The sequence below is a fragment of the Sorex araneus genome, chromosome 8 (genome assembly GCF_027595985.1).
Source record: "Sorex araneus isolate mSorAra2 chromosome 8, mSorAra2.pri, whole genome shotgun sequence".
Lineage (NCBI taxonomy): Eukaryota > Metazoa > Chordata > Mammalia > Eulipotyphla > Soricidae > Sorex > Sorex araneus.
In genome coordinates this window covers 37,677,729-37,699,810 of record NC_073309.1, presented here as the reverse complement: position 1 = coordinate 37,699,810, position 22,082 = coordinate 37,677,729, and the positions used below count along the sequence as shown (strand labels likewise).

General features: G+C 38.8%; 1 protein-coding gene and 1 non-coding gene across 3 annotated transcripts in view; both read right to left on the bottom strand.

Annotated features, from left to right (window-relative positions):
- Window positions 1–2,681: 2,681 nt before the first annotated feature.
- The window catches only part of ZNF507 (zinc finger protein 507), a 32,231-nt gene continuing 12,830 nt past the window's right edge, over window positions 2,682–22,082 (bottom strand). For both annotated transcript variants that reach the window (XM_055145767.1, XM_055145766.1), the window contains 3 exons: window positions 20,038–20,152; window positions 7,436–7,570; window positions 2,682–7,323 (listed from right to left, as the gene is read on the bottom strand). In XM_055145767.1, the coding sequence (XP_055001742.1) occupies window positions 6,957–7,323; window positions 7,436–7,570; window positions 20,038–20,152 (617 nt within the window). In that variant the 3' untranslated portion in view covers window positions 2,682–6,956. The remainder of the gene's footprint in view (window positions 7,324–7,435; window positions 7,571–20,037; window positions 20,153–22,082) is intronic.
- Window positions 15,480–15,612, bottom strand: LOC129406912 (small nucleolar RNA SNORD94). Its single transcript, XR_008631332.1, has one exon. It is a non-coding gene; the product is annotated as a small nucleolar RNA SNORD94 (small nucleolar RNA).

The window sequence follows — 22,082 nt, the reverse complement described above, 5'->3', positions numbered from 1 at the left end:
GAGGCACTGCTTCAACTGTGCTCTCGTGCCTCATCCGGAGAAGGGCTTCGGAAATGGAGATGACCCTGCAACCTCTGGCTTCCTGCCATGCCTTATTTCGGCATGACTATCTTCCCCATAGAAAGTTAGCTGCAGAGGACTAGAAATAAACGCAGCTTAAAATTTGAACCACGTCCTGCTGTACTTTTTCTCATAGGCCTGAAATAGAATTTTCTAACACCTTTTGTGGTTGGAAATACTGAATTTAAATAAGACTGCAGATATAAACAAAAAAAGAGCAAGATGTGGATTGATGTGCCTATTTCAGTAAAATGCAGCACATTTCTGAAATATGGATACTAAAATTAATAAAATGACAAATAGAGAAAACAAAAATCTGGAGATGTGCAGTGTAGTGACAATAAGTCTTGAAATAACACAATTGGGTACTAATAATAGACCTACCCATGAGTAACTTCAAAAATTGAGTCTCTTCAGGTCACAGTCTTTCGTTATATACAGTTAGGATGATAAACTTTATTAATAAGGTAAAAAAAAAATTGGTTAACACTGATACCAATGGCAATGGCAAGGATAATTAGAAGCACTGACTTTTCAGCATAGCAGGTAGAGTGCTTAATATGCACATGGCAAACACAGGTTCGATGCCAAGCATCACTTGAGCACAGCAAGGAGTGATTTCTGAGTGCAGAGCAAGGAGCAGCCTCTGAGCATTGCTGGTGTGGCCCCCAAACCAACAGAACAACCCCCCCAATTATATTAGATATCTAAAAGTAAACTTTACAATTTAAAGTTCAACTATAATCTACTGTTGGAAGGCAAACAAGTAAAACTGATGGGCAAAAGAAAAATATTAAAAAGACCCAAATATGTCACGGTCTTACCCTGTGGTTCAGATGAGAGAACCAAATAGTGTATTTATTCATGTGTATCAGAAAAATGAAGTCCACAGTATCACAATGGTAGAAACAAACTGGACTTTGCAGCAAAGGTATGTCTTGGCCATCAGTCGAGCATCTTACTCATTAACAAATTTTTTTTTCTGAAGCAAGATAGGTTTCTTTTTTTCCCCTTTTTTTGGACAATGCACAGGGATTACTCCTGGCAGTGCTCGAGGGCCCACATAGGATTCTAGGGAATTGAACACGGGTTGGCTGCATACCAAGGCCCATGCCCTACTCTCTGTATTATACCTCCAGCCCCAGGCAGATAGTTTTTATTGAAATGTATTTAGAAAGATATGAGGAGAGAGAAATGTGTAATAAGCAAGCAAAGGAACATAGCATGTGTTCAAGGGAGAACGCAGGCTTCAAGAAGAGCAAGCCACTACACTAATTTTAATTCAAAGATATAAACCAAAACACGTGAAAGAAATATATTAACAGTACCAACGGCCAACAGAAACCTTTTGGAGGCTGGAGCAATGGCACAGCAGGTAGGGCATTTGCCTTGCACGCGGCCGACCCTGGTTCGATTCCCAGCATCCCATATGGTCCCCCAAGCACTGCCAGGAGTGATTCCTGAGTGCAGAGCCAGGAATAACCCCTGTGCATGATGGCCAAGTATGACCCAAAAAACACCAGAAACTTTTTGGAAAAAGGGCCCAAAGTGCTCAGGTGGTGCCCAAAGCACCACACTCCTGGTGGTGCCTGGGGGACCATATGCAGCACTGAGGCTAGAACCCAGGCTGGCCACATGCAAAGCAAGTCCTTTACCCGATGTACTCTCTCTCCAATCCCCCCGTCCCACCCCAACCTCTTTCTTACTATCCTGGATTATTCAGGCTATTAACAGTTGAGCGATTAGCTGTCATGGGTTCCTTGCAGGTGGTGCACTGCTTACGGCTCTGACAGGGAGAAGAATGACACTCTAAGGCTGTCAGGAGAAAATAAAAGCATCCATTTTTATAGCAGCAACATTTTATTATTTAAATGTGCTGTTATTTTAAACAAACTGTGGTGTTAAATACCAGAGATGACGAAACAGTAAATTAGGCTGAAGTCATACAGAACGGGGAAAGAAAGGGTAAAGATTTTATAAAACTGAAGAGATAATTTAATTATAAAACAGTACTATGAAATACTTTAACCTTTTTTCTTTTGGGCAGTGCTTTTGTTGTCATGGGGCCATGTCTGGTTGTGCTCAGGGTTTACTCCTATTCTTTGCTCAGGGATCACTCCTGGCGGGCGCAGGGGACCCTATGGGGTGCTGGGGTGGAGCGGGGCAAGGGCCTTACTTGCTGTGTGATCCTTCTGGTCCTTCTTTGTGGTAGATTTCAAGTAAAGCTCCTACCTTTGTTCTAATTCAGAGATCAGCAAACTGTCAAGCAGAAAAAATCCAATCTTTTGGGGTCATATTTGCTTGTCATTAATTAATGCTGCTGTTTTACCTTGAACATAGCAGTACATGAATGTTCCAATAAGACTTTATTTATGGAAGGAAAGTAATGGGGACAGAAGACAGTACAGGGTGCCTGCCTTGCAAGAGGCCAGCTCTAGTTTGACTCCCCGGATAGACAAGTACTGCCAGAGGTCACCGCTGTTTGTGGTCGAAATTACCATCCTCCCCACCCGCCCACCCCCAGACAAAGGGTGTAGTTTGCGAAATATCTGCTATATCACTGTACAACAAACACAATGTAACAATTCCTAAAGCTACAATAAAATAAAAACAGGTGAAACTAATTTTAATAATATAGTTTATTTAACCCAAATATCCAAAAATATCATAATTTCCATATGTAACCAGACTAGAAAACTATTGAGATATTTTACATTTTTTGTACTAAGTATTCAAAATTGCTGTATATTCTACATTTAAAGCGTGCCACTCAGAATCCACGTGTGTGACAGTCACATGGGGTGAATGGCTACCAAACTGCACCATATGTTCTGAAACTCCTTCCCACTAGGATTTATAAGCTGGAGTTCAGTGGCAAAGAGTCTGAATTTGGTTCATAAAAGATAGGGGACATAATTAAGAGTATTTGGCTCAGATCCCTGAAGATGAAATCGCCCGGAATTCTAGAGTAAAAATGAAAAACTAAACCAATGATGCAGTCAGTATCAGCCTCCCTGGTCCAATGCAAAGAATCTAGTGCAACAAGCTATTTCATATATAGACCACAAGATAATCAAGGCCCTCAAAAAAGCAAGCTAACTGTCATTAACAGAGTCAGTCTCCAGCACTTTGACTATCATAATTGAAAGCATACAATGATGTCATTTGGAAGGTAAAATGAACAGTAGAGCAAGGAAAAAAGGCTTCAAAATTAGACCAAATGTTTAAGATGATCCAAAAAAAACCTCCAAATATCTTTCAATTATCACTGTGTGACACAGTTCAATGCTAGTCAGTAATAGTTTAACAAGTTACCAAAGGGAAATCGTTAAGTCTTGGTTTGATCCTTGGGAACCTCATTATTAAAATACAACTTTCCAAGTGATCACAATATTTCCATGATAAGAATATAACCTTTTATTAATAAAACTTAAGAGGCAAGTGTTTTTAACAAAAAATTTATTATCAAAATACAATATTAAAGTCAATACATGACAAACTCCTGTAAAGCAAAATAAATTATTCTAACATTGTACAGTATTTCCAAAGGTAGTTAGAGAAGCGCTATTGACCTTGCTTCACTGTTGAACAGATGAAACTGTTCTACCATGAACACAATCCTAGAGTTTTAGTCTTTAAGGCATGCAGCTCGATGTGCAGGATAATTTTACAAAATGCAAATCACCCTATTTTAATAAGATACAGTGTCAGAATTAACTGTAGTCTTTACATGTCAGTGTTCCAGAAATTTTTAGACTTTGGCTATAGAAGCAATGCCATAGTGTTACACAATACTTATTTCTTAAAAAAATACATGTATTCATGTCCATGAATATCAAACTCAAATTTCTATTAAATATATTTTATAGAATATTACTTAGAGCACCTTGCTGTACAATAAAAAAAGATTAAATAAGTGTCTATGAAAACTAAAAATATAGTAAGTCTTAATAAAGAAGCCTGCTTGTCTTTGTCAAGCCAAGTACATTGCAAGGAAGATACAATGTAAACATGGGTGCCCACCATTTGCTTTGTAAGAAAAGACAGAGAAAATAATACCAAAACTGAAACCACCGAAGCGACCTTGAGTAGATGAAAGATCTAGAACAAAGTCTCCAGTCAGTGTTATTACACTATACTGGCTGGACACAGAACTCAGAACTGAAAAGTCCACAGTTCAACTGGAATATAGGCATGGTATTATTAGGATATTTGGTACACCAACCATTTTCTGGGGATTAAGAGAGAAAAACTGATGAGTTCTGAAAAGTATAATAATCAGAATGCATCATCTTCCCTCCACCTACACTTTTGCCTTATCCAGTAAATTTCTTCCAAAAACTATTTTCACTATCAAATCTTAGAAGTGTTGAGTATTCAGAGGGGAAAACAAATACTATGAGCTTTGTATGGCAAACAATCTAGTTCTGATGAATAAAGTGTTCTTCCTACACAGCGGATTTCTGATTAATACCTTTCTCCTATATTAAAGCCACATATTCAGTCTTAATTATCACTTTTAGAAATACTCAATGGGTAGAGAGACTTAAGGCTTGTCACAAAATGAAAATGGCAACATATATCCTCAGTATGTGGTTCCTCCAGGAGGCCATTCAAGTCTAGATGAAAGCTGACAATTCTGGAGGCTATCTCACGTCTGAATAAAAGCTTACAGGCTTTGAGTATCTGGGTTATTTTTCTCTCCAGGAGCTAGAAAGTTTTAAATCCATGATTCCAAATGGGAAATTTAAGTATCAATCAAAAGAAGTGGTTTTAAGAAATAAAGCAGGTAACTTAAAAATTCACTATTAAAATTTAGAGGACTTTTAAAAAAATTTTTGGTTAACAGTATTTTCCAAATGATTAAAAGTTGAAGCCATGAAAATTCATACAACTAAATTCTAGTATTATTAAGAATGAGTCTTTCATAAAGAAACACTGAGTCAGAGCAAAAAAAAAATATTGAGTGGCAATGAGTAATAATAATGAACTATTTAAAATATTTTACTTGAATTGGAAATGAAATATAAATGTCTTTGAATTCTGGAAATAGAAGAAAATGAATATTGATCCACAAACAGTGGATTGGAGGAATATAATTTAGTGTGTATATACACAGTCATATTATCTTCTTATAAATCATGTATCAGAAGTGAATTAACTTTCATAAACAAAAACTACCTAAATCAAACAGCTGCAAAGTTACAATTAACTGCCTAAATATCCACTATTAAAAATGAGATTATGAAAACATATTGGATAATGTGTCAAGATGCCTGGCCCCACTTAAATAGTTTTTTAAGCTTAAAAAAAAAAAACAGGTTATATATTCCACTCATACCTGGACTCTGGAAAGAAGATTCTTTCCTAAAGAGTCTTTATTAAAATATATCGCATCCAAAAGTTGCTTCCAATATCTCCTATATGAGCAGGGCCACAGCCTCAGCTCTCGAAGAGACGAGGAATCAAGTTCGGAAGGAGCACCATGGAGATGGGGCACTACAGTGTACCCATCTTGCCTCTTGAGACAGAATTTGCTTTAACAAAGCAATGCGCAAGTGATCGGAACTACGAAAACCAAAAATCCTGTTCTCTTCACACTTTGAAATACATCATAATACAAAATGTGTAACCAATGAGATTTCAGTATGCGATGATGAATTTTCATGTAAAAAAGCACTCTGAGTTGGTTTTCTGTATCTCCTATTGCACACTAAGGGAAATGCCATTTCCTAGATAGGAGAAACCCTGTAGAGGTGCCCGACACTGCTATTCCGATACACAACTGGAACTTTTACTACACTTTTGTCCTATTTAGTTAGACCTCTTCTGCCAGGTCTAATTAATTCGCTCAACTTCAGGAAGCAAGATCTCAGTAGCAGTATTCAGTTCTGAGGCTTCTGAAGTTCACCTCCTTCCCTCAAGTGAATTTTTACTTGAACGGTTCAATGTATTTCCCAGGTCTAACGATCAATGTAAAAATTCACACTGTACTGCGTGAACCCCTTTCCAGGTACCACACATGGCCTGGCCTGGAGTGGAAGCCCACGGAGCTAGAGTGACATGTGGGCTGTCCTCCAACACACCGACAGGGCTGTGGGGAATGCACTCTGCCCGGTGACTGACCACCTTGATCAGCCTTGAAATGTGACTGCAGTCTGATGGGAGTTCACCCATTTCTCTCCTTTGCCCACCAAAGATTCGTTATAAATTTAAGACCACCATTCATTTTAAAAATCCTACATTAGGATTTAGGCCTCTTTCTTTCTTTCTTTTTTTTTTTTTTAAGGAATAAAGCAAAACAGGTTAGACCGAGTATATGATTAATTCCTGTCAATTTCGGGGACATGAAGGAGACTACTTCAAAAACCCTTAATAATGATCGTTTCTTTCTGCTCTTGATAAACACCACAAAAAAAATCTCAGGCGGTGTCCACTGACAATAGGCCTGCCACTTGCGAGCGGGCATATCCAAACTGAGAATGAAGAAAACAAGCTCTGCTTAAGACCGGGACATTTCTATGTTTTAAAATAGTTCCCAAAAAGTTCCTCCTTAACACTTTTGCTTGCATTTCTACACTATAATAAGTTCTTAATAATAAATATACTCAATACTAAGAAGATATAACAGAGGATTAATATAGGATTATATCTTTGCTTCCTCCTCAACCCATGACTATTCACTCAAAATATTTAAATATGCACTGCTCAACCATTTGGAATACCTTTGATTCCATTACAAATTTGGTTCAAAAGTCACGCCCGCTACTTCCTCAAAAATCACACCAACTACTTCTTCTGTGTCTAGCAAGTTATTTGATAGCGCAAAGGTGAAACTGTGGTTTAAAGTAAAGGACTCCTCTTCTACGCTTTTCCTCTTCAAGTGATCACTCCATCTAGTTTGTGTTTAGAGTTGTGTTGTGGTCCTTATTTAGAATGATGTTCACGATTTCACCCTCATGCTCTTTCATATGATCCAAAAGATTTTCTTTGCTGGTAGATTCAAAACCACAAATACAACAACAGAAGAGCAAAACACAATACTCCATACTAGGAGGGGGCAGACTGGAGTTTTTTTCTAAGTTATATGAGGTATTAGTTGTAGGGCTCAGTTTCTCATTCTCGTTGGTACCTACAACTTCACTGGGAGCCTGGGAAATCAGCTCGGAGGATGACACCAGGTTTTCTGGACTTCCAGTGCCAGGGTCAGCTCTTTCTTCACTACTGTTTGATACAGACTTTCCAGGGGACTTCCCCAGAACTCTTAAAAGCAAAACACAGGAAACCTTGAATTGGTCATACTGCAGACAGAGTAGATTTAATTCTAACCTTAATTAATATATGACAATGAAGTGAAAGGGTAAGGACCACGTACCTGCCACTCTGTGAAATTGCATCATTAATAGCCTTGTTTACTTGCTCATAGTTGTAATTTTGGTCACTTGCGTGCTTCCACATGTGAGACTTCAGAGATGGAGGATGGCTACACACATACCCACATAAGGAGCATCTGAAACACAGGGGTGAGCAAATCAGAGGCATTCCCCAAAACTCCTGCTCAACAGCTATAGTAATTCTGCAGCAATTAACTAAATTCCTTCTGAAATATTGACTAGCTATCCTATTTCACTACATTCAAAATACTGATTTTGTGGCAGCAATTTTAGAGAGGACTTATTCTATGGCCATCTGAGAGTTAGAAATTAAGAATTCTATGTTAAGAATTTTGTTTTCTTTATATGGATCAAGACAAATGATTCAGATTACTCTAGCATTAAATATTAGAAAGATTCTAATATTAGAAAAATATAACATCTTCTAATTAACCATACACAAAAAGAAACACACATAGCTCTTAAGAAAGCAAAAAGGAGCGAATTTCCAACTTGAACTGTGCCTATTAACAGATTGTTCAGAAAATGGGCAGCCCTAAAATGCTCCCATAATTCAGTTCATTAAAAAAAAAAATTTAAAAAAAAAAACCCAATTCAAAATAACAAGTTTCACATGAGAACATTGGTAAAATCTGAATCCAATAAAATAAAAGATTAAAGACTATTACCCAGAGCGATAACTTCTTAAATTGTGGGTTACAACCCCATATGGAGTCAAGAATCTGAATGGACTGGGGATGGGGATAAAATATTTGGCGACATTAAATGGCTTTTGAATGCATAATGACCAAATATTAATTCAAAATCAACTGTACAAAAATATCTGGGGTATTTCTGGGGGTGCTCTCCTTTGTTGCATTTCTCAGACGAAAGGGGTCATGAGGAGAACATTTACGTATCTTTCTTCTGGGCATCTTCTTCCTGCCCTTCAGCCAACGCCTGCAGATTCTGCATTATTAACATTTTGTATCAAGATCTAATTAATCTTGTATCAACATCTTGTGGAATACTTGATGCAACTGATGAATAATGATGATGTTATCATTACTAAAGTCTTTCAATCACTCTGGGTTCAATTTACCTTACCTAGTTCTCTGGGTCTGACAATTGTATGGTAAGTCCCCACTCTTACAGTATCATACTAAAAAATGCCTTGTCCTAAAAATCTTCTGTGCTCCCCAGTCCCTAATAACCATTGGTTCTTTGCCTCTCTCCGCAGTGTTGCCCTTTCCAGACTAACACATCCTAGAGTACGCAGCCTTTCCAGAGTCTCTTGCACTCAGCCACATGCGCTTAAAGCTCCTCCACGTCTTTTCATGGCTTGATAGCTCTTCCCTGGTCACTGAATATATTTTATCATATTGAAGTCAACATTGCCCTAATACCAAAAGCAAACAGAGATATTACTAAAAAAGAAATTATAGACTAATATTCCTAAGATTGTGTTGAGGATGCAAAGTTCCTCAACAAAATCTTAGCTAACTGAATCAAACAATATTATCAAAAGGATTATGCCCCACGATCAAGTGGCTTTCATCCTAGGATGCATAGTTCAATACACACAAATCAATTAATAGAATATAAGTAAGTCAATGAATGTAATATGCTGTATCAATGGAAGAAAAAGATATGATTAGATCAATTGGTGCAGAGAAGGCTTTTGACAAGATTAAATATCCACTCATGATAAAAACCCTTTAAAAAATTAGGGATTTAAGAAACATAACTCAAGATAGGTAAGAGTCATCTACAACAAACTTACAGTCAATAGTGAAAAACTGAAAGCCTTCACCCACTGAGATCAAGGTGTCCACTATCTCCAGACATCTTGTTTTAAATTAAAATTAAAAAATTACTGGTGATTCAACCCAGGGTCTTATACATTCAAAACATGTGCTCTACCACTGCACTATATCTTTAGCCTTGCAGATAAAACCTTTCAAATGACTAAAAAGTTTTTTTTTTAATGTTTAAAAGACTTTTTAAACTCTTCCCAGAGTAAGAGACATGAAGCACACAAAGAAAACCCTAAGTATGGGATTAAATTCTTCCTCTAATCTACATTCAATTTAAATTTGTGATGGCAGGCAGCAGTGTTACCTTTATTAGACGTGCTGAAACATCAAGCCCAAGGTTAATAAACCAAGACCTCCACCCTTAAGAGCACAGGTGAGGTCAGGAGGTAACGAAGCTGGAAGGACCTAAGCCTAGGGAGATGCACGGCCCTCAGTCTGACCGCCAGCATCAAAAGCCAAAGCTGAAGCATCTAGGTATAGCTCTGTTGCCTACATTTTATTTCATCAAAATGTCATAAAATGTTTATAATGTTCAAAGAATTGTTAAGCCCGATCTCAAGACTTTATAGCTTATGGAATCAGGTTAAATTTTGTTAGTGACCAGACACAAACCAGAGTTCACTGCATTTTATTTATTTTAAAGTAAAAATTTCTCTTTCTGTATTTATTCTGATACTTTTATTTTAGTCACCGTGATTTACGATGCTAATGATTGGCTTCCATGCACACATTCCAACCCCATACCCACTATCGTAACTACTTCCCTCCACCACTGTCTCAGGGGACCCCATGGCCCCACCCTCAGTGTGCTCCCCTCATTGTGGCCCTGCTATAGGATATATTGCTTATTTTTCAACTGAGATGCAGTGCTTTTGTGGAGAGTGGGGGACAACAGTTAATGCCAAATCTATTCGACAGATCTATTGAGGATCACTTGTAATGTCACACTATTAACTAGGCATCTATAGCTGTGACTGTGCCTGTGTATGTGCCAAGGATGTGGGGCAGGTGGAATATGAATATGGTTTTCCACTCAAACTGGATAGGTCTCATTAAAGGATGACTACCTGGCATCACTGTGGCTAACAACAAGCAAGTGGGAGTCAAACAGTCAAGGTCAAGAGATACTCATTCCCACGGAGTACTCCTACCTCAGGCAACCTCACATGGGTCATTTGAACATGAACACTTTTGTATTTGTACAAAGGGAAGTAAGTATACATGAGATCTTGGCTCTTCACATATAGTCTCATCTATATTCTTGTTTCCTCACATCGATTCAGAATGTTTCCCGGAAGCTGCCCAGAAATTCTCTCTCCAGAATAAGCCACCGAATACTGCACAACTGTCCCTTGAATGAAAAGTCAAATCTCATGCAATGAATAGTTCTCAAGTGAGAAAATGGGTCAGAAAATAAATGCCGAACTTATCTCATAGATCATATCCAATGTTGTTCAAATCCTTCAAAATAAGGGTGGTGAAATTAATCACCATTCACTTATTCACCAATGATTCAAAATTTATTTCTATAAAAATAAACCTTTAATTTTAGAATAGCTTAAAATTTAGTTGCATTTCTTCTATTTTGCTGACATAACAAAGGAGCGAGAGCTAACACACTATTATTAACTAAAGAACACACATTATTCCAATGTTCTGCCCTTTTTCTGTTCCAGGATGTGATCCAGGACACATTATATTTAGTTGTCTTCTGTCTTGTGACAGTTTCTCTGTCTTTATTTTTAATGACAGATTAAGAAACAAGATCAAATATTCTGAGAATATTCTGGGGTTATGAGTTCATGGGAGGAAGGGCAGAGGTAAACAGTCATTCTCATCACATCAAACTGTCAACATAACTTATCACTGCTGATTTGTAAAGCCGGGGAGAGCATGGGTGGGGTTTAGGCTGCACCCAGAGGTGCTCATGGCGCTGTGCTACGTGGCATCTGCCAGAAGGGTCAGATATAGAAGTGGGGTTGGCCACATGTAAGACAAGTGCCTTAACCCCCGAACCCTCTAGCCTCATCCTTCTTATTCTCCTGTAAGCAAGGAAAACACTAGAGACTTCATCTCCTCCTCCACAGACATCTATAAAGTGTCTCTATCCTCACTGGCCTTTGCCCTGTTTTCCACTATAAGGGAGGGTCTCAAACATTGTGTGTTTAAGGTTAAATGAGGCCCAGTTATGACTAGAGGGGAAAGACAAAAACTCTAGAAGACTGGTGTATAATCCCATGGAACGGATGTTGTGGATTAGGACCCATTCCACTCCATGGTCCCTTACTGTCCAATTTTATTCAAATTTACTTTTCCAGGGGCTAAAGAGATAGTACAGTAGCTGACATGGGTTTGATTGTTAACACCACAAGCAATGCTTGGTTCCTCAAGCACCACCAGGAGTGATCCCTGAGTACAGAGCCAGGAAGAAACCCTGAGCATAGTTGGGTGTGGCCAAAATAAATGAATATAGTCCATGCCTTGAGCACCCAAATTTGGGTTTGGAGTGCTGAGGGAGGCAGGCAGATAGGACAGGCAGAAAGGTAAAGAGGACCTCGCCATAAAGATGTGTTTTGTAAATAAAATCAAGATATGATCTGAAATGGAGCTCCGGCCACCAGCTTGGCACTTACTACTGCAGCCCAAAACCCAATGCTGGATCCCATATGATTCAGAAGACTTCTGAGTCTCGGAATGGAAGAGGCTGGACACCTCTGGAAAGCAGCATGAAGAGCAAGAACAAAAGGTCCTAGTAAGAATATAAAGGACCATCCACAGTTCACAGCACTTCCCCTTTGACAATACCCAGGCAATAACTTATCTGCACAGAGAACTCCAAGCCAAGGGACTTTATTTTATATATACATATATATAAGCATATATATGTATATACAAAATAACCCCTTTCAAAATTTGTTGAGACTTTCTCCTCTCTCCAAAGAAGCCCGCATTCTCTTCTGAAGGACACTGTTTCTTCAATATTTATCTTCTTAAAGTTCTTTTCTGTGAGAACTGATATTGAACCTGGACAGGGGCAAGGACTTTCTTTCCATTTCTGGTGCAGGACAAAAATCTCACTACAGCCTGGGAACTATGGCTCTACAACCCCCTGAAATCTCGAGGGCTGACGACCAGGTCCCAAACCATGCAGATCATCACATGGGTCCCAGGTACAGCTAACTGCGCCCTTGTGGGTTGGCATGAGGGCCCATGCAGAATCCATACCAACAAGAGCTTGTGCAGACCCTTCCTAGTCTGACCACCCCGGGCACTCCACTGGCAAGGGCATGGTTGGCCAAGCTCTCCTCACTGGGGCTACAACCTCCCCACCCCACGGCTCCCCGCTGGGAGTAACAGTGCATGACACTGTATACTTGGGAATGAAGTCACTACGTGCAGCCCCCACACCCACCAGCTTGGGGCAGAGAGAGTACAGCGGGCAGGGTGCTTGCCTTGCATGTGGATTACCTGGGTTCGATCCCCGGCATGCCATGTGGCCCCTGAAACCCCGCCAGGAATGATCCCAGAGCACAAATCCAGGAGTAAGCCCTGAGCACTGCTGGGTGTGGCCCAAAACTCCATGAGGAGACTGCAGCTATATAAATTACTAGGAATTCTAGGCAGCAGTATTCTTTATTTTTATTGGCTTAAACATGTATTTGGTAATTATTTACATATTTTTGTTTGTTTCATTTTGGGGCCATACATGGCAGTGCTCAGAGCTTACTCCTGGCTCAGTGCTCAGGGATCATCGTGGCATGCTTAGGAGACATATGTGGTACTGGAGATAAAATCCAGGCCTGCTGCATGCAAGGCAAACATTCTATCCACTGTACCATTGTTACGGCCCTATATTTATTTATTCTATGGTGGCATAACACTGAATCTAATGAAGACAAAGATATAAAGGCAAAGCTTTACCCTCACTTCAAATGAACTGAAACCTCATGGTTCCATCATGTTCTTTTAAATACTTCCTAGCTAAAAGCATAAATGATCCATGTTTAATGCTACCTACCACTCTTTAGCTCCAATTTATATTATCATTGGATAATGATATATGATAATGATAATGATATATCACCAGTGAATTATCATTACGAACGGTTAATGGCTTTCACAATGCTCAGAGGAAACAATTATTATTATTGTTGTTGTTGTTGTTGTTGTATGTTAGCAAATCTTTCTTTAGAGAGCCTTGTTTTAAAAATATTTGAGAATGTGCCCATGTAACATGGTGGAACAGATCACGTCAGGGAGAGATCCCCTTAAATGCCCCCCAGATACCAACTATGCAGCTCATGGAACTGACATCAGCTTATTCCCGGGGGATAGCCACAGACCTGCACTGTTGAGGATCTGCGCAAGCCTGTGGTGCTGGCGCAACAGGGAGGCTATCTGCACTCTCGCTACCACCTGCCAAAGGAAGGTTAGAGCACTACAGCAGTGCGAACAGCAGACCAAGGGGGAGGGATGAAGTTTGGGTGCAGCCACGTCCGCAGCAGTTTGGTTAGGACCTCACTAAGCAGAGAAAAACCCACACGGCCACTTGAAAATGGATACTAGACTAGTCACCTATCCTCAGGCCCTCAAGAGCTTTGGTGGAGGTAGAATGAATCCCCTCCACCACCCCTTGCTAACCAGGGGCACTCGGTCTTTAGCAAGAAGACAACCGCGCCAAGTGAAGAAAACCTGCCTGACAACTCTGGCCTGCTGAGAAGAACCAGTGGGATGTATTGCAGGCCAAGCAAGGAAAGGGCCAGGGCTCTCTGGATGGAAATCTCAAATCTTTAGTGACATATTCGTTAGTCTTTAGGATTCAAGAAAAGTCTTTCACAAAGAAGAGGGGATTTACAAGGCAACCTCTGACCAGACACTGAAATTTAGCAACTGCAGCAGATACGACTTGTCAGGCTGAGCCCCTCTCCAGAGCGAGCAACCAAAAGCAGCGGCCACCTGCATCTGGACATTGAGGAGCCGTCTGGGCCCACGGGTGCTGGGTTCGGACAGGGAATGCATCTGGTCACAAAAACGACAGGGACAGTGAGGGATTTATCCAGGAGGCCCCCAACAGACTGACTCCTCTCCCGCTCTCCACTCCCCAGGGAACTGAATGAAAAACAAAACATTTCTGAAAGGAGCCAAAAAAACATCCTGCTGGAAAAATAAATGCCAAAAGGACTAAAATGTCAGGCTGAGTAAGAAAATTCCTCAGAAATCAATCTTGATCAGGAAATGGAAAGCCTAAGGTAGACAATGGATTTAAAGTAACTATTGTGAAGAACATCAAAGCACACTAATACATCAGTGAAATAAAAGGGAAATGCACAACCAAAGAGTTTTTCTTGAGACAGGAGAAAATTCCTTAAGAGGGCTTGGAGAGGTACTACAGCAGGTGAGTAGAGCAGTACAGCCCGGCACACACCCGACCTGGGTTTGGTCCCCAGCTACGCTGCCAGGAGTGATCCCTGAATGCTGAAACAGGAACAAGTCCTAAGCGCCAATGGCTGTGGCCCCAAAACAAAAAACCAAATAGATGATGCTAGATATATAAAACTGAATAAAGTGAAGACTTCCAAAGAAAGTACAGCAATATGTTCAATCTTGCAGAGGAAAGAATATGTAAAATTGAAGATAAAATTCCAAAAATGACTAAAATGGAAACGGAAAATAAAATTTAGTAAAATCAAAGACATTTTGAGAACTATCAGGCTCAGTTTTGGCAAAAGGAGAAAAACATAAAGACAATGGATACAGCAGTAGGTGAAGAGATGGAGAGACCAAAGAAATAACTGCAAAAGCCAAATTTAAGGAAAGAACCAACCATAGAAGTCTAGGAAGCTGACCGAATACTCAAATTTATAAACAAAACAAAATTAAAAAAAGACAAAAAAAAAAACCCAAACCAAGATACACCACATGTAAACTGCCAAGTCAGCAATAAAGAAAGAATATTCAAGGCTAACAAGAAATAAGACATAAAAACTTCCGACTCGGGCTTGTCACCAGAACTTTCAGTTCTATAGGCTAGGAGAGAGTGGAATGATATACTGAGATTCTCAAAAGATAAAAACTTCCAGGCTAGAATACTTTACTTTGCAAAATTATTACTTAAAATGATGGAGTAAAAGGCTTTTCAAGATTAAAAGAAAGACAAAAGTTTACCACCATTACAAGAAAGGTTCAAAGGAGTCACTATTTTTACTGTTTTTTCTTTTTCTCCCCCTCCCAGGCTCAGATTGAGGCATCCTCGTGTAAGTGCTTGCTTTAGCCTGCCACATGCAGGACAAAGGCAAAACACATACACTCAGCTCCCATGACATAGCTGAGGTCCGTACCCCTGCGCCAATCATCACAGCCCGAAGGAGTTCTGCTAAATAAAGAAGAAAATAATCATAAGAAGAATCAGATTATATCTCAACACATCTCAGGGGCGTATTACAGGGCAGAATACAGATAGTCTAAAAATGAAGAGGCATCAGTATATAAAAATACTGTTTAACAAAAACTGATATAATCCTCAGTGTAACCACAATATAAAAATCTGTTTTTTTTTTTTACATTTAGAAAAACAACTTTTTAGGCACTTAGAAGAAAAATCAAATAAATTCAGACACACCAGAAAAATCCATCCAAATGATAAGGCAGAGAAAAAGAACACCGGGAATATAAAAGCCAGAAAACAAAGACAGAATGACAGTAATTAAGCCCCATTTATCATTAATCATCCTAAAGGTGAACGATCTAACTCATCACTCAAAAAACACTGGATAAGAAGGCAAGAGCCAGGGTTGGGGACGTAGCCGAAGTGCTCAGCTTGCATGTGTGAGGCCTGGGCCTAAGCACAAAAAGGGCAGAATCCATCTGTATTGTGCAAACAAGAAACTCTTTCTTACCAAATCTAAAGATAAGACAAACTCTCCAAGTGTAAGACAGGAATAAGATTATTTCAAGCCAATAACAGAAAAAAGGCAGGAACTACTATGCTCCTGATAAACTAGACACTCAGTTAAAAGAGTTAGTAAGAGACAAGGACTGGAGCGATAGCACAGCAGATAGGGCGTTTGCCTTGCACATAGCCGACCCAGGTTTGATTCTTCTGCCCCTCTAGGAGAGCCCGGCAAGCTACCAAGAGTATCCCGCCCACACAGCAGAGCCTGGCAAGCTGCCTGTGTAGTATTCAATATGCCAAAAACAGTAACAACAAGTCTCACAATGGAGACATTACTGGTGCCCGCTCGAGCACACTGATGAATGACGGGCATAACAGTGCTACAGTAAGAGGCAAGACAGATAATTTATAATGATCAAGAGATATAACTCATTAATAATTGCACTTAGATTTATAAAACATTTATTAACATGACCAAAAGCAAGCTACAGATAGTAAGATGATAATGGCAGAGGATCTCAACACCCCATTTACATTAATGGATAAATCACCTGGACAGAAGTTAACAAGGAAAGAATGTTCTTAAATGAAACAACTGAACAGATGAATTTAACAAGAATTCCCACTCCATTCTCAAGGAGAGATCCTATGTTGCAAAACAAACCTCAATAAATACATGCAGATCAAAACTGATCATGCATCTTTTCTGACCACAGTGGTTAAGGAAACAAAAATCTAAAACAGAAAGGAAATTATATTTAGGAGACTAGCATAATTCCGAACAATTCTTGAAAAAATGAAGAAACTGAAAGAGAAATAAAAATTAGCTAGAGAACAATGAAAATGAAGAGACAAGCTATTTAGGTATGCAATCAAGGTCATTGAGAGAGAAATTCATGAAATACAAGCCCTTATCAATAAAACTCTCAATGTAACTTTATAGCAAAAAGACCTAGAAAGACAAATGAATTCAAAAGGCACTAGATTAAGTCAATAAAGGAAATAATCAAAATTCAGCAAAAATAACTGAAATAGAAACCAAAAAGATAGTCTAGCAACATTACTCCTGTGAATTTACTCACCAAGAAAGTTATTTTCCTCCTAATATTCATAGCAGCATTATTCACTTCAACTTCTATATCTGATTGTCTAAAGAAGCTGTAGTCTATGTAGTCAATGAAATGTTTCTCAGCTTATAAAATAGGAGGGCACATTTTTTCTTTTTGGGTCAAAGTAGATGGAACTTGAAGCAACTGATTATGTTAGTGAAGTAAGTCAGGAATTCAAAGACAATTATTGAATGGTTTCATCTACATGAGAACATAAATGACCAACTGATGAAACATAAAAATCACCCAGACCGTGAAGAGTTTGATTACCAGAGGGAAAGAAGGAGGGTGTGTGAGGGGGTCATTTTGATAATGTAATGACACTAGAGCTTTGGTGGTGCATATGGTAAGTCTTATATATGTAAGAAGTGTGAAGCTATACTCCCCAAATTTCATAGTATCATAAACCAAAGTGAGATAACTCATGTTTAAATCCAAATCTACCAATTCTTTCTGTGGATTCCCTGTTTCCGAATATATAAATTGGTGGGGAAAAAGATCTACCATAGGAACAGTAAGGGCTAAATTAGCATACAAGAAGTGCTTAGACAATGCTGGAAGGTCAATCCCCTTTTTAGAAGCATTAAGATTATCTGAGGAGCGGATAATAATTCTGCTGGTTAGCGAATTAACCACATATTAAGTATTTAAAAGGATACATATAGGAAGAGCTACACTACAAATCAAATTATGAGTTTATCAAATTTTCAGTTAGCTATCAATCTATACTAACTTTCCAATAATCATCTGTGTCATACTTACAAACCCTGAAGGGAGCTGAAATCTGAAAAGACTGAAAAGGGGCTAACAGATTTCATGTCTAAGGTTTTGTACTATAGTCAGGGTGAATTTGATATTTACCGTGGTTGTTAAGTAGAGCAACCTGTGCTGTGACCGCTTGACAAACTTTACCTTTATGTAAAAATCAGCTTATTGGTTAAGAAATAATCGTTTGGTAGAACAGAATACTGAATCTAGAGGTATCTTCAATGACTCAATGTCACTGGCCAAGCAAATAGCAAAGATAAACAAATGGCACTACATCAAACTAAGAAGCTTCTGGACCACAAAGGAAATTGACCACAATAGAAACACCCCACAGACTCAAAGAGAATTATTTGCCCACTACTCATCTGATAAAGGGTTGACATCCAAAATATATAATGTTCTGGTGGAACTTTACAAGGAGAAAACAATCTACTCCACCAGAAAATGAGGGAGGATGGTTGGGGCAGGGGAAGCTGAGTAAACTGAAATTTGATCAAAGAAGACATTCAGATGGCCAAAAGGAATAAGGAAAATTGGTCTGCATTATTTATAATCAAGGAAAGGCAAATCAAGATAACAAGGTATCTCACACCAGTAAGACTGGCACACATCACAGAGAACAACAAACAATCAAAAACAACTGTTGGCAGGGACGTGGGGGGAAAGGAACCCTTACTCCCTTCTGGTGGGAATGTCCACTGGGCTGGGCTTTTTGTGAAATACAGACTCTTCTCCAAATCTGGATAGGACCCAAGTCTCCAAGAACAGATGACTGGATAAGGAAACTATAAAACATACAGTGAAACGCTACTTGGCTTAAAGAAAAGATGAGATCATGCAATTTGCTGCTCCGTGGATGGATCTGGAGAGCATCACGCTTAGCTGGTCAGAAGGAGGTTTCTCTATGTGGGATATAAAGAAACACAGCAGGGGAATAACAAATGACCACAGCAACAGAAACTGAGAACTGCTGGTCTTCAGTAGGAAGCTTCCCACGGGTTTGGTGGCGGCTGGGGGGGTGGGGGCACTGGGACAATGGCAGAGGGAAATGAACATCTGTGGAAGGCGTGGTGCTGGAATGCAGAAGCATGAACACTCACTAACAGTTTTGTAAACCACGGTGACTAAAATAAAAAGAAAACTATTTCTATTCATTAGCGTATCTCGAGAACGCCTATATTTTCTGATAACACACCATTAGAGGGACCAGAGAGGTAGTAAAGCAGGTAAGGCATCTGCTTTGCATGTGGCCAACCGAGTTTGATCTCCCGTTATCCTAGTATGGTCCCCTGAGCCCTGAGAACAGAGGCAGGAGTAAGCCTTGACAACAACAACGACAACGGACAACGGAGGGTCTGGCCCTCCAAAACAAACAACCAAACAAAAACCTAAAACAAAACGAAAAAACCAAACAAACAAAAAAACACATTAGAAAAACTTCATTAGAAAAGGCTTTTATGAAAAGTCAAGGAACAAAATTAAATGACACAACAGCTTAGTTTCTAAGGAGTCTTTCACAGGGATCTGGGGGTGGGGAGCCTCTGCTGGCTGCGTGCTCTTGCTCCGGGGACTAAGTCTCCAAGCCATGCAGAAGACAACCAAGGTCTCCTCATGCAAAGCATGTCTTCAGTCCACTGAGTCCTCTTAGGCCCCTCATGGGATTTTAATTCAAGTTTTAAGAATCTTTGCTGAAATACCGAGAAACTTAACGAACTGAAATGTACTGCAAGCAATAGAAATTGCTATAATCTGTACCCAAGTTAAATAAAAAATATAAAACTGACAGATATAGAGACCTTTCCTCTGGTTGAAACTAGATAAAATGGGTCTAAGATCCCAAGACCAAAGGTTAAAAGTGCAACAATTCCTTAACAACAAATAATTTGTGAAACCAATGAAATTTAAACTTTTATCCTGTCTTTAAACACATTAGGAATTTTAAGCTATTTTTTCTTTTTTTTCCCTTTACTACAAAATATTTTAATACAAACAATAAAACTTAGACCCAATACACTTACCTGTATGGCTTATCAGAGTTATGAATTCGTCTGTGGTTTCTGACACCAACGTATGTTGTACTTGTGTAATCACACACATCACATCTATACTGTTTCTGGACTGAAGTCTTATTCCCTAGACAAGGTATTTAAGATTTTTAATGACATGCTTTGATTAGATTCAAATAAAAGCGCTTACATTCCACTGTGAAGGAAACATTTTTAATCAGACAGTATTAACATTTCAATCAAGACTTTCTTGCTTCTTAGTTACCAAGTTGGAATATTGTCTTATAGGTTCTCCTGCATCTGGACTGTTTTCTAAAGAGACACAATGGGTTGGCTTCTATAAAACGATTTCGTATGTGCAAGGTAGAAGCCAACCCATTGTATCTCTTTAGGAAACAGTCCAAATGCAGGAGGACATATAAGACAATATTCAAACTATGAGCTTTGTAGCCTATCCTAAACGTAGCAGTTGAACTAACCAGAGATACTGTTCATTTGAAAGGTGCTAGTTTAATCAATAGAGGATACATTGTCTTAAAGAGATCTAGTTTGCCAAGTTACAGTTTCATACTGTGATCTGATATTACAAAAAGTTACAAGGCATATATAGTACATCCCCCTTAGCTATAGCTTCAATTATCTTCAATTAATAAGTCTCAAAATATCGTGTAAAATATCCTAGAAGATTAACTGAGATTTTATTCTAGTGTGGTATGTTTCATTATCAATGTTGTTAATCTGTTACTGTACTTAATTTATAAATTAAACTTTGTCACAGAAATAGGAAAAACCAGCACAGATAGTTTAGTATCATAAGTAGTTTCAGGCACATTAGGGGCTTGGAACATATCCACTGTGGCTAACGGGGAACTGGTGCGTAATAAACTTAGTATAATTCAAAATACAAGGTTTTCTCACTCTGTGGGTTTCCTTTGTTTATAACTAAACGTCAGCTATCAATACAACAATGAAAGGAAAAGCAACTGTAAATTATGAGTACCTCCTAAGTAGTATAATCATATCTAGTAAATTGACAGGTTACAGGGATACAGGTTATGACTAACATGAACAGGCAGCTCTCTGAATTCAGGAAATATGAATCCAATGGAATTAAGCTGTGTTACGAAATTCCCTCTTTAACTACAGGCTGGGTAATTCAAATTAGGGTAAATTTGAGACAATACAAGCTGAATGACTTGATTATATGAAACTGTTCCTGGTGGTATAGAATGCTTTATTTACTCTTCTGTTATCATAAAGTCCGTAGGCCTTTCACAGCCTGATTGCTTTATATTCAGAAACAAAGAAGGCATGGAAGCTAAAGAATAAGGGAGAGCAGGATGAAAGCTTAGGTAGAATGAGTGCACGATGCATAAAAGTGAAACTGGTGGCACAAAAGACCTATAATGAAATTTTAACAACACAAAGAAGATCCTTAGGATAAATGTAAGCTTTCCTAAAACTGAATTTTCCTTTGTTAATAATACTCTTGCCAGGCAGAACAAATGTCCTAATTTCATGGTATAAATCTGTAGCATTAATACACACACTAATCATAATTATAATCTAAGTATTGCTCTTAATTGGTAGGTTAAAAACTTGGACTTGATCATAGTGGCACTGTTCCAAATACAGTTTAAGGAGAAAAAAAAAAAACCTGAAAAAAATGAAGCGTGAAATATTGGATAATGATTTCGTGTGAGAAATATTACAGATCAATGACAACTAATAAAAGTGACAGATGGAAAAACTTAATATAGCACAGAATGAGCGCCTGTGCTACTTCAAGCAACTGTTTCTAATGGAAAGAATACTGGATTTAAAGTTCAAAAACTTGGGCCTCGTCTTTTGCCCTGTCACTTATTGTGCTTACAGGGAAGCTATTTTGCATCTTCACTTCATTGTCTCGTCTATGAAATGGAAAGGCTAGAATTTTCCTGCATGACCCAGTAAGACGGAGAGCCTTGCAGCTTTTCTTCACTGTCAACTTTTTCATCTTGCATATCTATAATCTGTGAACTGTCACTAGCCAGACTTCATGAGGGCAAGGATCTGCT